Consider the following 16,410-nt stretch of genomic DNA (forward strand, 5'->3'; position numbering starts at 1 on the left):
AGAAAGAAAGTTGGTTTGTGAAGGAAGGAGATAACCGACCTCAGGGAGGACTCACTAGAGAAAGGAAAGGCCTCAGTAGAGGCCTTCCTGCAGGCCTCATTTTTAACTAGAAATTGATGCTGGCCCTGAGCATGTTCAGTGACAGCATGATTTCTTAGGAGCATGGGATTGTACTTTCCTGTGCCTCTGAAACTGAACTGGGAAGCAGAAGGAGCCTCATGTCAAGGCAGACTTCTGGTAGAACCCTAAAATTCTTTAAATAGGTGCTAGGAATTGAACCTGAGACTGATATATACAGAGCTTATCCGCTACCACTGTATCTCTTCAGGGCTTCAATTTTAGGAACATTTACATCACAGCAAGTCCCACTTAAGTCAATGGGACTTACTTCTTCTGAGTAGGCATGTATAAGATTGCACTGCAATTCACCTAGCCCAGCAAAAAACCCTTTACAGTGGTTTTGGGATTACATTTTACCAGCTGTTCCTAGGGCGTACGCCTTAATCGGTTGCTTAGCTAACAGCAAAATATAGAATTGTCTCAATTGAAATTCCTCATTATTCATTATTAACACATTATAAATTAAAATGCAGCCTTAAAACAGTTCTAATAAATTGTATTTTAGTGAGGATACCATCCGCTCCCTCCAGAATCAGAGAAGCGCAGTGTGCACTAGGAATTACTTTAGGTGTTTACTAAATTCAGGAGTGCAGGTCCAGTCTCTCACTCACACACGCTGCCAGAACAGCTGAGTTTTGGCGGGGGCCACTTTATCCTTCGAAACAGGTCCCCCCCCCCCCCGCTGACATAATAATGAATCAAACTCCCTAAGCACCCTAATCCTATGAGAAGCAAGGCACACTGAAGCACGAGGCTTACTCCCAAGTAAGTATGTAGAAATAGGATCGATACCTCTCCACCGATAGGGAAGGTAAAAGGAAATCGCAAGGTCGACCTTTTATACAGGGTGTGTGTGTGTGTGTTTGCGGGGGAACAATGCGGCTGCAGTCCTCTACACGCTTTGAGAGTAAACACCACTGAACTCAATGGGACTTGTTTCCAAGTAAAGGCGTACAGGAGTCTACATCGTTATGGCGATTCTTTTTGGCAAGGTAAGATGGAAAATACTTCCTCCCCTTCCCGCTATATATTTCAGTATGCCATTGTGCTGCTGCTGCTGCTATTATTATTATTATTTTCCAAATAGACTGTGGAAGCAAGAATAACCTCTACAGCGCAATCCTATTCGTGTCTACTCAGACGTCTACAATGCGATTTACTTCTGCGTAGACATGAGTTAGATTATCGGGAACTAAAAGGCTGCAGACGGCTTGACTGCGCCCAAGCGCCTCAGGCGGCTTCCTGCCTACAGGGGAATAGAGGCTAGAAACCTAGAGAAGAAAGAAGTAGACTAAGTCACGCCATTATCTGAGGATGAAACTTCCGGGTTCTTTCAGCCCCTTTTTTCCCTCTCTCTTCCACGGAAGGAGACGTCTCCATAGAAATAAGGCAAAAATGCAGGATTTTAGCTTAGTGATTGGCCACCAGTATGTGTATATCCATGTCCACCCAGAAAAAAAAAAAGAGCGGCAAACGTCCAAGCTCTAACTTGGATCTTATTTCATGTGAAATATGATTATTTTTTTTAAAGTACGCTACAAAGGTCAATACCCTTATCCCCATATTGTAGGGTGTGTGTGTGTGTGTGAGAGAGAGAGAGGGGGGGGGGTTACAAAAGACCTGGAGTGTTTCGTTTCAAATTAGGAGTGCTCAGAGCCCAGCCCAAGTTCAGCACTGAATGGTATGCAGATTGCAGAAGCCTTTTGCTCCTCGGACCTGAATGCAAATCTGTTGTGTGTTTCTAAGGGCGCAGTCCTATGCATGTTTAGACAGAGAAAAGGCCTACAACTCTTTTGTTGTAGGCCTTTCTCTGTCAAAAGTTGTATACCTTTTGTGTCTAAACATGTATAGGATTGTGCCCTAACTGTTTTAAAACAAAAAAAATGACACCAAATAATATCTGCGTTCGGAAAATCATGAACTCCTCCCTTCGCTGCTACTTTTTTTGGGGGTGGGGGGTGGACAGCTGTCTAATCACAGATGCGGTAAAATCCTGGATTTCTCTATCGTTGTCCTTGAGCAGATCTAGCCTTTGCTCTGGAGGAGGTCTAAAGGAACCTAGAGATTGGAAGCCTATATAAGTCTATACAGTAAGTCTATGGTTGCAAAGGGACAGAAAAGACCCGCTGGGCACTGTCTGTCAGAGCGAGGCCAGGGCAGGAATAGCGGGAGGGGCGTCTTCCATGGGCACATAAACATACCTACATATGGGTCCCGCACAGCACTTTGCAAAGCTCCCCCCTATACAGACACACCCACGCTTTCTCCAGGTCAGGGAAAGTTTGGTCTAGGCGCCTCTGAGGGTTTTTTTTTTCTTTCTTCCTTACGAAGTGCTAATTGCAGGCATACAAATTCCCCCTCTGGTATGGCGAATGGGGTGTTTGACTTTTTCTGGCCAAGGACTATATATTGCCCTAATGGAAATCCACGATGTAGCGAACTGTCCTGGGCAGGGAAGGCAGCTGGTTGGCCTGGTGTCTGCACCGGTAGACCTCATGGATGCCCAGAGAACAGTGCGGGTGTTGTATGGAATTCCTCTGAAGGGTTGTATGAGGCCTCCTTCCCTTTCCTTTTTCTTGCCTCAGCAGGATTACTAGCAATGTGGTTGCTCCTGTCTGCTTTCCACACTCAAAAAAAAGGTACTAGGCTAGGCACATTAGAGAAGGAGGGCAGGTCTCACTCTTTCCTCCCCTGAGCAACCCGCTCGTTAGGCAGAGGAGGGTTGGCGTGTGCGGCAAGAGCCAAGCGGCAGTACTGAGGCCCAGCCTTAAGAGGTACAAAAGGGTCACACAGCCTCTCCTCTCTTGAGCAAGCAGTTTCCCCTTACCTTGATGAGGCACATGATACGAGTGTAGTAAGAGCTAAAGGGCAGCACTGAGGCCTAGCAGTTCAAACGCAAACAAAATGGAGAAGGGATAGCACACACGTTAGAAACAGACCCAATATGTATAAGGACATGACTTAATTCCTGTGTAAGGGCTTCCCTTCTTGCTCAAGGTTTACCCTCCCATTTTTCTGGCTTAAAAAAAATGAATGCTGTAGGGGGTTTAGCGTTCAAACAGCCTCCAAGCTATGTTGGGCAACACCCGTCCCCCCACCCTTTCCCTGAAGACTGCCACTTTTGTTCAGGAATCTATTCAGGAATTAAGGCACAAATGGGCATTCCTGAACTTTAGAAACATTTCAGGTTTGACAAGAAAGATTCCCTGTAAAATTTCCACACCAAAAGCAGCGTCCTAGAACCTTTACGGCTCCTTCTCATATATGGTGGTAGAGGGTGACAAGCTGTCAGGTCCTGAGGCAGTTCCTCAGGCAGGGCTGTCTTCAAGAGTAATTCCAGATGAAGTTTTTATGGCACCATTGCCCTGCCTCATTCACATAATTTTACAGGGTTTCCAGTTAATGTGATCTTCTATGTGTTACCCTCTTGTGTTTTCCCACCACCACTTCCATCTTTTTTCTTACTGCAGAAGATTCATTAAGGAGGAAAAGACAGAACAGTTTACCATGTCTTTTGTTGGTAGTGTTAGGAGCTGTCTGGAAGCATCCCAGATCTGAGGTGGTCTGTGGCTGGTGGGACCTGTTGGGCTTCCTAGGCAGCAGCAAGCACCAACACCACAAGCACAACCAGGTGGTGGGCCTATACCTCAGCAGGGGCCCATTGACAAAAGCTCCCTGGATTTGCTCCTCCTCTTCATCATTGCAACCTGCTTGTTCACCTGCCTCTTTCCTTGCCCCAGACAACAGTGGTAGTGAGAAACAAACAGCAGTAGATGCCACTGCCTACATGCTCAGTGGCTCTCTGTCAAGCAAGCAAGTGGTAGCAATGATAATAAATAGGATGAGGAGCAATAGCAGCTGGTGACAGTGGCGATGAGAAAGTAGAAGGGTGTCTTGCTCAAGGGCCCTCAAGAACCTGGAGTCAGCACTGCCACCCACATGCAATAGAATTGGGTAGTGTGCCTGCCCTTCTCAGGTTGTTTCTGTCTATTGCCAAAATTAAGGCTATGTCCCCTGCAGAAAGCACATTGAAATATCCCCACAAACTTAGCTGAATAAGATCTTCCTGGGGGGAAAAGGCTATTATAAATTTGTGTTGTCAAAATGTGAATATAGAAGCACACCCTGCTGAATAATGTCTACTGAAGTACTTAGTACTGCCTTTTAAAATCTGAACATTGCCTAGAGCTGCATTCCTATCCACATTATGGAGATGTACATTTCTTTTGAACTAGTGGGCCTTCGTTCCAAGTAACTATGTTTAACACTTAAACAAAAAAGCTCTATAATTATATATTTTATTTTTAAATCACTCCTATGGTAAATGCAGACCAAATATGAATATGCTGTCATTGCTATAGTTTCATGTGGCAAAATGATATAAATATGAATGAAAACACCACGTTACCCCAAATACACTGTATTACTGTATTTTGTATTTTATTAATGCTAAAAATACAAATTAGTATAATTTTAACAGTCTTGTTTGGTTTAAATTTCAGACCAGACACCAAGTTTTATTCTTCAGAACTGAACATGGAAAACTCAAGTTTGCAAGCACTTTTATCCACATCAGCAGAAATAGAAGAACCATGGCCAAAGAAACATAAAATAGATAGAAATTATCTGAGCTCAAAGAAGGAACAAGGGCAGTTGCAGGAAAGATTATGCTATGTAGATGAGTCATCAAACAAACCTCTCAGTTTTCCTGAAGTATTATGTAATTTTAGTCAAAATAGCTTGGAATTACAGGAGGAAAACTGTACAAGTTTCAAAACCAATGTAAGACTATGTGCACATTTTAAACTATGTATGAATGCCAACTTGCAGTCCAGATTGCTAGGAAATATACCATTAATTGAAAAATGGGCTTTTGAAAATAAATATTGCAGTATTACAAAAGATGCTAATTCTTCTGAGTTTAATGAAAATGATAAGTCATTGATCACAAAATCAGAATCTTGGGCCTTATATGCTAAAGGAGAAAAATCAATAGAGAGTAGTAGTATTTCAAAGCAGAATGAGTTGCCAACAGGAAGTATATTTTTTAATGAGATCTTGGCAGAAAAGCTTCTTACAAGAATGGAATGTTGGTTTACAGATGTAACAGAATGTCAAAATAATGAAAATGATACACATTTTCATGATGTATGTGAAATTTTAAGGTCAGGAGAGCAATATCGTATTCCAAAACCAGATATAGTTAGTGAACACAGTAATCGCCAAACCCTACACCTATGTTTGCCAGCTAGCAGCTTTATGAAAGGAAGAAAGATAGACTTCAAATGTTTATTCTATGAATATAAAAATGTTGTGGATGAAGATAGTAGTGTTTTATTCTGTAAAAAGCAAAAAAGAAGCCCTGCAAATAATTTCAGAAGAAACAAGGTATTTCAGTACATGTGTATACCTTATTCAAAGAATTGTGGAGCTGTCAATCCCAAATTAGTAAAATGTGCTGCTTCTGAATTATTTCTAGCCGATAAGAGAATACATAAGTGGAGCACTGCAACTGAAAAGAATGACACCTCAATAGTCAGCCAAATAATTCTACTTCATACCCAACAAAGAGAAGTGTCAAATGAAAAGAGTACCGAAGAATGTTTCATATTTTCCAGAGATACTATAGAAGATGATACCGTTTCATTAGTTGGCAATGAAAAAGAACAAATGGCAAGGCAACTTTTACTTTCTAACAATCAAATTTTACCAGATAATAATTTTAATAGTTCTACTTTTTCGGAAGAAAGTTTGCATAATCCTAAAACAGTGGATAATCTGACAGCAAATTTTAGATTACTGAATTATTTGACTTCAGTTCCAATCATATTTGAAAAGTTAAGTACTAAATCTTTAAATCTTCAAACAGCGGTTACTATGGAAACTTACATGCAAAAGAAAAATAGAAAAGCCTTCAATGAAAACAGCGTTTTTCCTATTAAAAAGTTTAAAACTTCTCATTTTGTTTTAAAAGCACAAAACAAACATGCAACTGGGAGATTCAGAAACAGCATTCACTTTATAAGCAAGAGCAAATATGTCCCAAAATACATAGGAACTTGTAGCAGAGCAAAGAACGACAAAAAGAAGTGTAATTGTGAAGATTGCCAAGAAAATCCTTGTGGCTTTGTTGATAAGGAAGCCCATGTTTCTCCTTTTGACACATTTAAAAAAATCTGCCTGAATATTGATTCAGAGGAAGTGGATCAAATCTTATCTATAGGGAATGTAATCTTTAATGATGAAAATAATGAAAAATATAGCAAAGAATGCACAGCCACTGCTAAAAGAATCACCAGCAGTGACTCTGATATACTGATTTACAGTTGTATTCTGCCCAAGTTATTTACAAATTGCAATTCTTTGTTGGAACAAGAAAGCAAGGGCAAAAAGTCTCAGAATGCAAGAGATATAAATACTAATATCCACTGGCCCAAACATGAAATCAACAAGATATCCTTCCCAATAAATGGGCTTAATTCTGGAAACATACTTAAATGTTTCTCAGATGATGACCAGTATTTTACTTCAGCTATGTCTCATGATCTTTGTATAAATCAAAATATTGATGTCAGTGTCAAAGCACGGCATAGCAGGATTCCCACACGTGGAAAAAGAAGAAAACAAAGTAGCTTTGTATTTGAAAAAATTACTGGTATTTTACAATACCAGCCTGTGTATAGTTCTAGAGTATCTACTAGACCGAAGCATCCGAAAGTTAAAAAAGCAGAAAATGTGAACTTCCTGCTTCAGAAAGATATTTTACTAAGTGGCAGACATAATTCAGATCTTGCGCCTGTGAAACAAAATGCTGAAGATGCAAATAAGACAGGAAATGCATTTGAGCAGTGTTATACAAGCAAAAGAAATCGGTATCAGAATTTAACTCTACTATATGAATGTGGAAAATCTGTTGGTTCTAAAGAGAAATTAACTGTGGCTTCATGTACAAGGAAACAAAAGCATTTTGAAGATACAGTAGACAACAATGTTTCTTCAGAAAATAACAAAAATGATGAATTTGAAATGAAAAACCAATTTGATTTGGTGCTGGAAGAGCTTCATATGTTTAATAACATTAGTCAGAAAAATGAAAATAGTCTATCATGTGGAGAAAGACATATTCTTGAGACAGATCTCCTTGTACTAGATCGTTCTGACAGCATACTAGATGAAGACTGCAAAAATGTTTGTGAAAATAAAGTAAATATGACCTTTTCCACTTTTGGTACTACTGTGAATTACTCTACTATGGTGAAGCAAAATAAGAATGAACGAAGTTTATTTAAGGACATAGCGCTAGAAAGTCCTGGAGAGCAGGAAGTACCCCATGAGTACTGTTCTTCAAGTGTATCAGATGAAGAATTGTTCTACTTATCCTCTGAAGGTAACTAAATTATTTTAAAAAATTACGCAACATGTTAGATTACATACTAGAATTGTACTTCTGTTGCATATGCATATGTCATCAAGAGGGAACAGGTGTGCAGATTCTTTCTGTCCATCTGCATGCCTATTACAAATTGTATTTGCGCCGTAACTGGCAGGGCCTGCTCCAGGTATATAGGGGCTCTAGACAAAGTGCACTCTTGGACTTCCTCCTTTGATGGTAGGCTCTGGATGGCCTAACACCAGCATCAGGTGTCTGAAGGCTGCCATTTTAATTTCCTGCATGCCCTAGAGCAATACTACTTCAGAAGCATTGTGGGAAATTAAAATGGCAGCTATACTGAGCCAGTTGGTGCTGCTCAGAGCATTGGGCCAGAAAAATAGATAAAGGGGGACTCAGAGCAGGCATTAGCCCTGTCTCAGCAGCTGCCAGCGTTGGCACTGGTAAAAGAAGGAGAAGGGCAGTATCCTTTGTTGCGTATATATGTGCTATATTTTAGACCTAGTACGTTCACATATAGATCAAAATACTAGTTTATATTTTAATATTAAATATAATGCTTATGGTGAGTTTGTTTTTCTAATTTAAGAACAATGTGATTCTCATGGTACACAACCTTTCCCTTGGAACCCAGCATTTGTGTCTCATACATTTATGAAGAAAGAAAGCTACAGCTTACAAACAGAGAGAGGTAAACTATTCTGTTTCTAGCAACTCAGCATGAAAAATATTTCCCTTGTTTATATTTATTTTTCCATTTAAGTCATAGCAAGTAGGTATTTTTTTTTCAAACATGTGACTCTGGGGTTGTTGGTCTTCTTTGAGTTCCAGGTTCAGTAATAGAAGATGTAGCAAAGGCTCTGCTCTGCTGTGCTACACTACATCTACAACTGAATAAACAACTGGAATAAACAATCCTATGGGCTATCCTATATTTTGCCCATGAAAATGACAAAAAAAATGAGATATAGAATAGTATAGAATAGTATAGTAGGGTTGGAAGGGGCCTACAAGGCCATCGAGTCCAACCCCCTGCTCAATGCAGGAATCCAAGTCAGAGCATCCCTGACAAATGGCTGTCCAGCCTTGTCTTGAAGGCCTCCAGTGTGGGAGAGCCCACCACCTCCCCAGGTAATTGGTTCCATTGCCGTATTGCTCTGACACTCAGGAAGTTTTTCCTGATGTTCAGTCGGAATCTGGCTTCCTGTAACTTGAGCCCATTATTCCGTGTCCTGCACTCTGGGATGATCAAGAAGAGATCCTGGCCTTCTTCTCTGTGACAACCTTTCAAGTACTTGAAGAGCGCTATCATATCTCCCCTCAGTCTTCTCTTCTCAAGGCTAAACATGCCCAGTTCTTTCAGTCTCTCTTCATAGGGCTTTGTTTCCAGTCCCCTGATCATCTTTGTTGCCCTCCTTTGAACCCTCTCCAGCTTGTCTGCATCCTTCTTAAAGTGTGGTGCCCAGAACTGGACACAGTACTCCAGATGAGGCCTAACCAGTGCTGAGTAGAGGGGAACTAGTACTTCCCGGGATTTGGAAGCGATGCTTCTATGAATGCAGCCCAAAATAGCATTGGCCTTTTTTGCAGCCACATCACATTGTTGGCTCATATTCAGCTTGTGATCGACGACAATTCCAAGATCCTTCTCGCTCGTAGTGTGGTTGAGCCACGTATCCCCCATCTTGTAACTGTGCATTTGGTTTCTTTTTCCTAGGTGCAGAACTTGGCATTTGTCCCTATTAAATGCCATTCTGTTGTTTTCTGCCCAGCACTCCAGTCTATCCAGATCACTTTGAATTTTGTTTCTGTCTTCCAAAGTATTAGCTATCCCTCCCAATTTTGTGTCATCTGCAAATTTGATCAGCATTCCCTGCACCTCCTCCTCCAAGTCATTAATAAAAATGTTGAAGAGCACTGGGCCCAGGACTGAGCCCTGCGGTACCCCACTCGTTACCTCTCCCCAGCTTGAGAAGGTCCCATTGATAAGCACTCTTTGAGTCCGATTCTGTAGCCAACTGTGGATCCACTGGATCGTTGTTTCATCTAGCCCACTTCGAGCTAGTTTGCTCATCAGGATATCATGGGGCACTTTGTCGAAAGCTTTGCTGAAGTCGAGGTATATGATGTCTACAGCATTCCCACGGTCTACAAGGGAGGTGACTTGATCAAAAAATGAGATCAGATTTGTCTGGCAGGACTTGTTTTTGACAAATCCATGTTGGCTTCGAGTAATCACTGCATTGTTGTCAAGGTGCTTCCAGATGGATTGCTTTATGATCTGCTCCAGAATTTTCCCAGGGATTGATGTCAGACTGACTGGTCTGTAGTTCCCAGGTTCCTCCTTTTTACCCTTTTTGAAGATAGGGACAACGTTAGCCCTCCTCCAGTCATCTGGCACTTCCCCGGTCCTCCATGATTTCTCAAAGAGAATAGACAGCGGTTCTGAGAGCTCTTCTGCCAGTTCCTTTATGACTCTAGGATGCAGTTCATCTGGCCCTGGAGATTTGAACTCATTCAAAGTAATGAGGTGTTCCTTGACCATATGCCTGTCGATCTCAAGCTGCAATCCTGCCCCTTCAGCCTGTACTTCGCCTTTGCCAGGGGGGTCATAGACCCTCTTTTGGGAGAAGACTGAGCCAAAGTAGGAATTGAGCACCTCTGCCTTTTCTTTGTCATCTGTTATCATTTTGCCATCCTTATTTAATAGCTGAACAACCATTTCTTTCCTCTGCCTTTTACTATGCACGTAGCTGAAGAAAGCCTTTTTGTTGTTTTTAGCATCCCTCGCTAACCTCACCTCGTTCTCCGCTTTAGCCTTCCTGACGCCATCCCTGCAATTCTGTGCTACCTGCCTGTACTCTTCCTTTGTTACTTGGCCTTCTTTCCACTTCCTATATGTGTCCTTTTTTGTTTTCAGGTCATCCCTAAGCTTTTTGTGAAGCCACATTGGCTTCTTCTGTTGTCTTCCACCTTTTCTTCTTGTTGGAATTGTTTGTGATTGTGCCTTGAGAATTTCCTTTTTTAAAAGTTCCCACCCATCTTGGACTCCTTTTCTCGCTAGCATTGCTTGCCATGGGACCTTACTGATCATTGTTCTGAGTTTGTTAAAATCAGCTTTCCTAAAATCCAGGGTACGCGTTTGAGTACACTCGGCTTTTGCTTCCCTTAGAACCAAGAACTCAAGTACAACATGGTCGCTTTCCCCCAGAGTTCCTGTAACTGCTACTTTATCCACTAAGTCATCTCTGTTGGTTAGGATCAAGTCAAGGATAGCCGATCCTCTAGTTCCTTCCTCTACTTTCTGTAGGAGGAAGTTATCCGCCACACAAGTCAGGAATTTCCTGGAGGGGCCATGTTTTGCAGAATTTGTCTCCCAACAAATATCGGGGAAATTGAAGTCCCCCATTACTACTACATCATGCTTCCTTAAAACATTGGCTATTTGCTTTTCAAAAGTTTCATCCTTGGCTTCTCCTTGATTGGGTGGCCGGTAGTAGACTCCGACCACCAGGTTCCTTTTATTCTTTGCTCCATTTATTTCAACCCAGATGCTCTCGATGGGGCTACCAAGCTCCTCCTCCTGTATTTCTGTGCAGAGATATGTATTTTTCACATACAGTGCAACCCCGCCTCCCTTTCTGTTCCTCCTGTTCTTTTTGAACAAGTTATATCCTTCAACTGCTGTATTCCAGTCATGAGAGTCATCCCACCAAGTCTCAGTTATACCTATCAAGTCATAATTTCCCTCCTGTATTAAGAGTTCAAGTTCGTTCTGTTTGTTTCCCATACTCTGGGCATTAGTATATAGACATCGAAGACCATATGCTTCATAGTCTGGCTTTCTTCCTACATGTGTCTGAAGACTATTATTGGGCGCTATCAGCGCTGTTCTCTCCATTGCAGTGCATGCGCCTACGTCCATTGTTACCCCCAACATTACATCTCCCTTCCCCGTAGGATTCAGTTTAAAGCCCTCCTGATGAAGTTCTTCATGCTGTGGCCAAACACATTCTTCCCAGCCTTTGTGAGGTGCAACCCATCCCTAGCCAACAGCCCATCTTCCAGGAAGTATAGCCCGTGGTCCCAGAATCCAAATCTCTCTCGTCGGCACCACCTTCGTAGCCAGTCATTCACCCGGAGTATTTTTCGTTCCCTTTCTATCCCTCTTCTAACTACTGGAAGGATGGATGAGAAAACTATCTGGGCCCCAAAGTTCTTGAGTTTCCTTCCCAAAGCTTCAAAGTCTGACGTGATCTCTTCGTAGCTCCGCTTGGCGGTATCATTTGTTCCCACATGGATGAGAAGAAAGGGATACCTGTCAGTGGGCTTTATGAGTGCAGGCAACCTTTCAGTCACGTCTCTAATCTGTCCTCCCGGGAGACAACATACCTGGCGAGTCCACGGGTCTTCGCGACATACTTGGGTCTCGATCCCACGCAGCAAGGAGTCTCCCACTACTACCACTCTTCTCTTCTTCTTCTTGTAGGCCTGGGTTTCATCGCCTCTGTTTGACCGACCTTCAGCCTCTTGCTCACTCTCATGCAGGTTCCCCTGTGATTCTTCCTCTGCAGGCTGTCCTCCAGTCTCATCTGCAAGTACCTGGAATCGGTTCCACAGCTCCACCGCTTCCACTGGTGCAGAGTGGCGTCTAGTTCTTCTTCTCCTAACTGTCACCGTTTTCCAAGGAGTATCCTCTACTCCATTTTTCTTCACCTCAGCATTTCCCACTGCCTCATCTTGCTGTTGCTCTTCAAGCTTCTGGTCTGCCCTTTGCTGCTGTAGTTCCCCCATTCTGTCCAAGAACTCTTCGTGTTCTCTTATTCCCCGGAGGGTTGACAGTCGCCGCTCCAGTCCACTTACTTTTTCCTCCAGCAGCGTGATCAACTTGCACTTGTTGCAGGTGTAGGCCATGTTGTTCTCAGGCAAGAAAACAAACATTGCACACACCTTGCAGGTCACCACCACTGGAGAGTCTTGTCCTTCCATAGCCTCTTTTCCCTTTTTGTGTCTAGCTTTGTGATTGTTCTAGACTAGCCTGTGCCTGCTCCTCTACTCAGTAGAGGTTAAAAGCAGAGTCCCACTGGTGTGGAAGTGTGTGTTACAAGACAAATAAATGAAAAAAAGTTAGTAAAAAAAAATAAAAAAAAATGTTAGGGGCCTCCCCCTTGACCTTCCCTGCCAAACTCCCCTGGCCAACTCCTGTTTGCTCCCCCTGTTCGCTCGCTCTGTTCGCTCGCTCTCTGGGAGCTTGCCTGCTTCTGTAGTCCCTGGACCAGCTGGAGCAGCTTGCTCTGCTCTGCTCTGCTCAGCTGGGAGGCGGGAAACAGACTGAAGCTTCCCGCCCAGTCAGCTGCTGGGAGTACTCAGGCCACACCCCTCCAATTCAGTTGGAGCTCTCAGAAGCTCCTGGTGAGCTCACAGCCAGTCAGAAGGATAAAGGGCAGCGCCCTGGGCTTCCTGCAACCCACTTACCTCTTAGCCTCTGTCTCCTTTGTCTCCTTTGTCTCTTCAACCACTGCAACTCCCCTGGCCAACTCCTGTTTGCTCCCCCTGTTCGCTCGCTCTCTGGGAGCTTGCCTGCTTCTGTAGTCCCTGGACCAGCTGGAGCAGCTTGCTCTGCTCTGCTCTGCTCAGCTGGGAGGCGGGAAACAGACTGAAGCTTCCCGCCCAGTCAGCTGCTGGGAGTACTCAGGCCACACCCCTCCAATTCAGTTGGAGCTCTCAGAAGCTCCTGGTGAGCTCACAGCCAGTCAGAAGGATAAAGGGCAGCGCCCTGGGCTTCCTGCAACCCACTTACCTCTTAGCCTCTGTCTCCTTTGTCTCCTTTGTCTCTTCAACCACTGCAACTCCCCTGGCCAACTCCTGTTTGCTCCCCCTGTTCGCTCGCTCTCTGGGAGCTTGCCTGCTTCTGTAGTCCCTGGACCAGCTGGAGCAGCTTGCTCTGCTCTGCTCTGCTCAGCTGGGAGGCGGGAAACAGACTGAAGCTTCCCGCCCAGTCAGCTGCTGGGAGTACTCAGGCCACACCCCTCCAATTCAGTTGGAGCTCTCAGAAGCTCCTGGTGAGCTCACAGCCAGTCAGAAGGATAAAGGGCAGCGCCCTGGGCTTCCTGCAACCCACTTACCTCTTAGCCTCTGTCTCCTTTGTCTCCTTTGTCTCTTCAACCACTGCAACTCCCCTGGCCAACTCCTGTTTGCTCCCCCTGTTCGCTCGCTCTCTGGGAGCTTGCCTGCTTCTGTAGTCCCTGGACCAGCTGGAGCAGCTTGCTCTGCTCTGCTCTGCTCAGCTGGGAGGCGGGAAACAGACTGAAGCTTCCCGCCCAGTCAGCTGCTGGGAGTACTCAGGCCACACCCCTCCAATTCAGTTGGAGCTCTCAGAAGCTCCTGGTGAGCTCACAGCCAGTCAGAAGGATAAAGGGCAGCACCCTGGGCTTCCTGCAACCCACTTACCTCTTAGCCTCTGTCTCCTTTGTCTCTTCAACCACTGCAACTCCCCTGGCCAACTCCTGTTTGCTCCCCCTGTTCGCTCGCTCTGTTCGCTCGCTCTCTGGGAGCTTGCCTGCTTCTGTAGTCCCTGGACCAGCTGGAGCAGCTTGCTCTGCTCTGCTCTGCTCAGCTGGGAGGCGGGAAACAGACTCAATATATATAAAAATATTCATTGTCTTTGCTTTATTGCCTTTTGGTCAACTGTCTTGTCTCCCTCATTAGAGATTTATTACAGTCTGGTTCAAAGTGCCCTTGTTCCTCTTAGGGATGTACGAAAGTCACTTACCTTTTCGTGGAATTTTTCGCAGTGGGGGGGAGGCGTTCTGTCCCTCCCCCCGGAATCCTAGATGGGGGGGAGGCAATCCGGTCCTCCCCCCCGGAATCCTGCCCGGCTGGCTCCGCTCCACAGCGGCTCCGCAGAGCAGTCGGCCAGGGCCGTCCGCAGCCAGATTTCCGTCCGCGGATGGGCTGCTGCGGATGAAAATGGCGGCCACTGTAGTGGCCACCATTTGCGTCCAGCCAGGCTGCCGTGATAGGCTACATAAGTATTTACGTAGCCTATCACGGCAACCCCCCCCCCAAAAAAAACTAGCGTATGCAGATGGCGGCTGCGGTGGCTGCCATTTGCGTTCCCTATTTTTCGCCGTTTTTGCCTATGTAAATATTTACGTAGGCTATTACAGCGAAAAAAAAGGGGGAACGCAAATAGCATAGTGGGCGCTATTTGCGTTCCTTTTTTTTTTTTGGCTGTAATAGCTTACGTAAATATTTACGTAGACTAAAACGGTGAAAAATAGGAAATGCAAATTGCAGCCACCGTAGCCGCCGCCATTTACGTACGCTGTTTTTTTTGGGGGGGTTGCTGTGATAGGCTACGTAAATACGTAGCCTATCACAGCAAAGACCAAGATCCAAATGGCAGCCGTGGCAGCCGGTCGAAAGACCAGCCGCCACTGGAGCCGCCGCCACCCGCAACATCTGCCCCAGGTAAGCCTCGTCCCGGGGGGAATCTGTGGGGGGGTGGCAGGCCATTCTGCCATGGATTTCGGGGGGCCAAATGCCAGTGCATTCGGCCCCACTGAAATCCGTGGTGGGATTCTCTGCCATCCCTAGTCCTCTTTCCTACATTCCTGACTGACTTAGCACCACACTATGTTTCCCCAGGAATGTAGGGATGGTAGAATCAGCAAGGCTTTAGCCTGTCAAGGTTCTCTGAATTCCACCTCAAAGCTCAATCTGCCTTCTTCCTGTTCCTGAATGATGTTTGAGTGGGAAAGGTGTGCATTTACATGCACATTTTAAAAATGCGCACCCACCCAAATGCATATTTTTCTCTCATTGACTAAAGCGTGAAAAGGCATATTTTCCATGGCCATCTGGTGAACCCTGGAATGCTGGAATGGGACATCAGGAGGGCCACATGGGTCCCAGGCCTGATGTTCCCCACTCTTGCTGTAGAGTGACACTCTTGCTGTAAAATGTACACACATTTATTGCTGTTGTGCTGGTCACAGTTTGAGGGGGTTGTTTTTTGACTTGTGCAAAACATTCAAACTTATTTGACCAGGAGCCATGGACTCACATGCACCTCCCTTATATTTCTGAAGTACTATTTCTTACCATTTTTACAGGAAACTCTTTGCTTGATGGGATTATAAGAGTACAGCCTCTTAAAACATGTCGTCGTCCTTTAAGAGTGGGATTGTCAAGGAAAGCTAAGCCCCCAAACCTTCATCCATATCTGAAATAGTTCAATATAGCAATGTTTAAAGAAAACACATTTTTGTCTACAAATTTGAAGTTTTTAGTATCTTTATATTTAAAGTTATTAATATTTCATTCTTTGGTTTTTAAGCTTTTAATACTAAAAGAACCATAAGATGATATACCAAAGTATTCTGTATGGGTGTTTCATATTGTGCTTTTGAAATGAGCATTTATTGATATATGTATTGCATGAAATTTCTGTACTTCAATATTTTCATATTTAATAAAATTAAAATACATGGTGTGTATGTATATGTGATTTTCAGTTCTTAAAGTGTATTGACAAAATGTAATAGCATTTAGCATTATGTCATAGATCAGTTTATTAAACAATCTGCCTTTTGTTGTGATGTTTATAAGTGTCTTAAGTATTATAGAATATGCTGGGCAATAATTATAATTATTTAAATGTATAGCCTTCATTATTCATTACATTCACATACTCTTCTTAAGAATACTAGTCTTGATCCAGAGATCTTCATGTATAGCATTAGGTCATAGGTACAGCTGCTGCATATGAGAATATGTGTACATGCACACACTGTACTGATGGTTGCTGTTGCTGTGTTTAACAAAGCTGAGGTAAGGAGACTGTGTTCCAGGAGTGGGGAATCTCGCCCTCCTGGGGTCCCTAGATGCCCATGCCC

At 44.0% G+C, this 16,410-nt stretch overlaps 1 protein-coding gene across 1 annotated transcript; it reads left to right on the forward strand.

Moving 5' to 3' along the window:
* Nucleotides 1-937: 937 nt before the first annotated feature.
* Nucleotides 938-16,111, forward strand: RAD51AP2 (RAD51 associated protein 2). The gene is made up of 4 exons (XM_084830767.1): nt 938-1,112; nt 4,623-7,507; nt 8,100-8,201; nt 15,628-16,111. Exons 2-4 carry the CDS (start codon nt 4,657-4,659, stop codon nt 15,744-15,746), a joined length of 3,072 nt encoding a protein of 1,023 aa, XP_084686893.1. The 5' UTR covers nt 938-1,112; nt 4,623-4,656; the 3' UTR covers nt 15,747-16,111.
* Nucleotides 16,112-16,410: the final 299 nt, after the last annotated feature.

The sequence above is a fragment of the Heloderma suspectum genome, chromosome 1 (assembly GCF_057233095.1).
Source record: "Heloderma suspectum isolate Gila_16-S chromosome 1, 16-S_ref, whole genome shotgun sequence".
In the NCBI taxonomy this organism is placed as follows: domain Eukaryota; kingdom Metazoa; phylum Chordata; class Lepidosauria; order Squamata; family Helodermatidae; genus Heloderma; species Heloderma suspectum.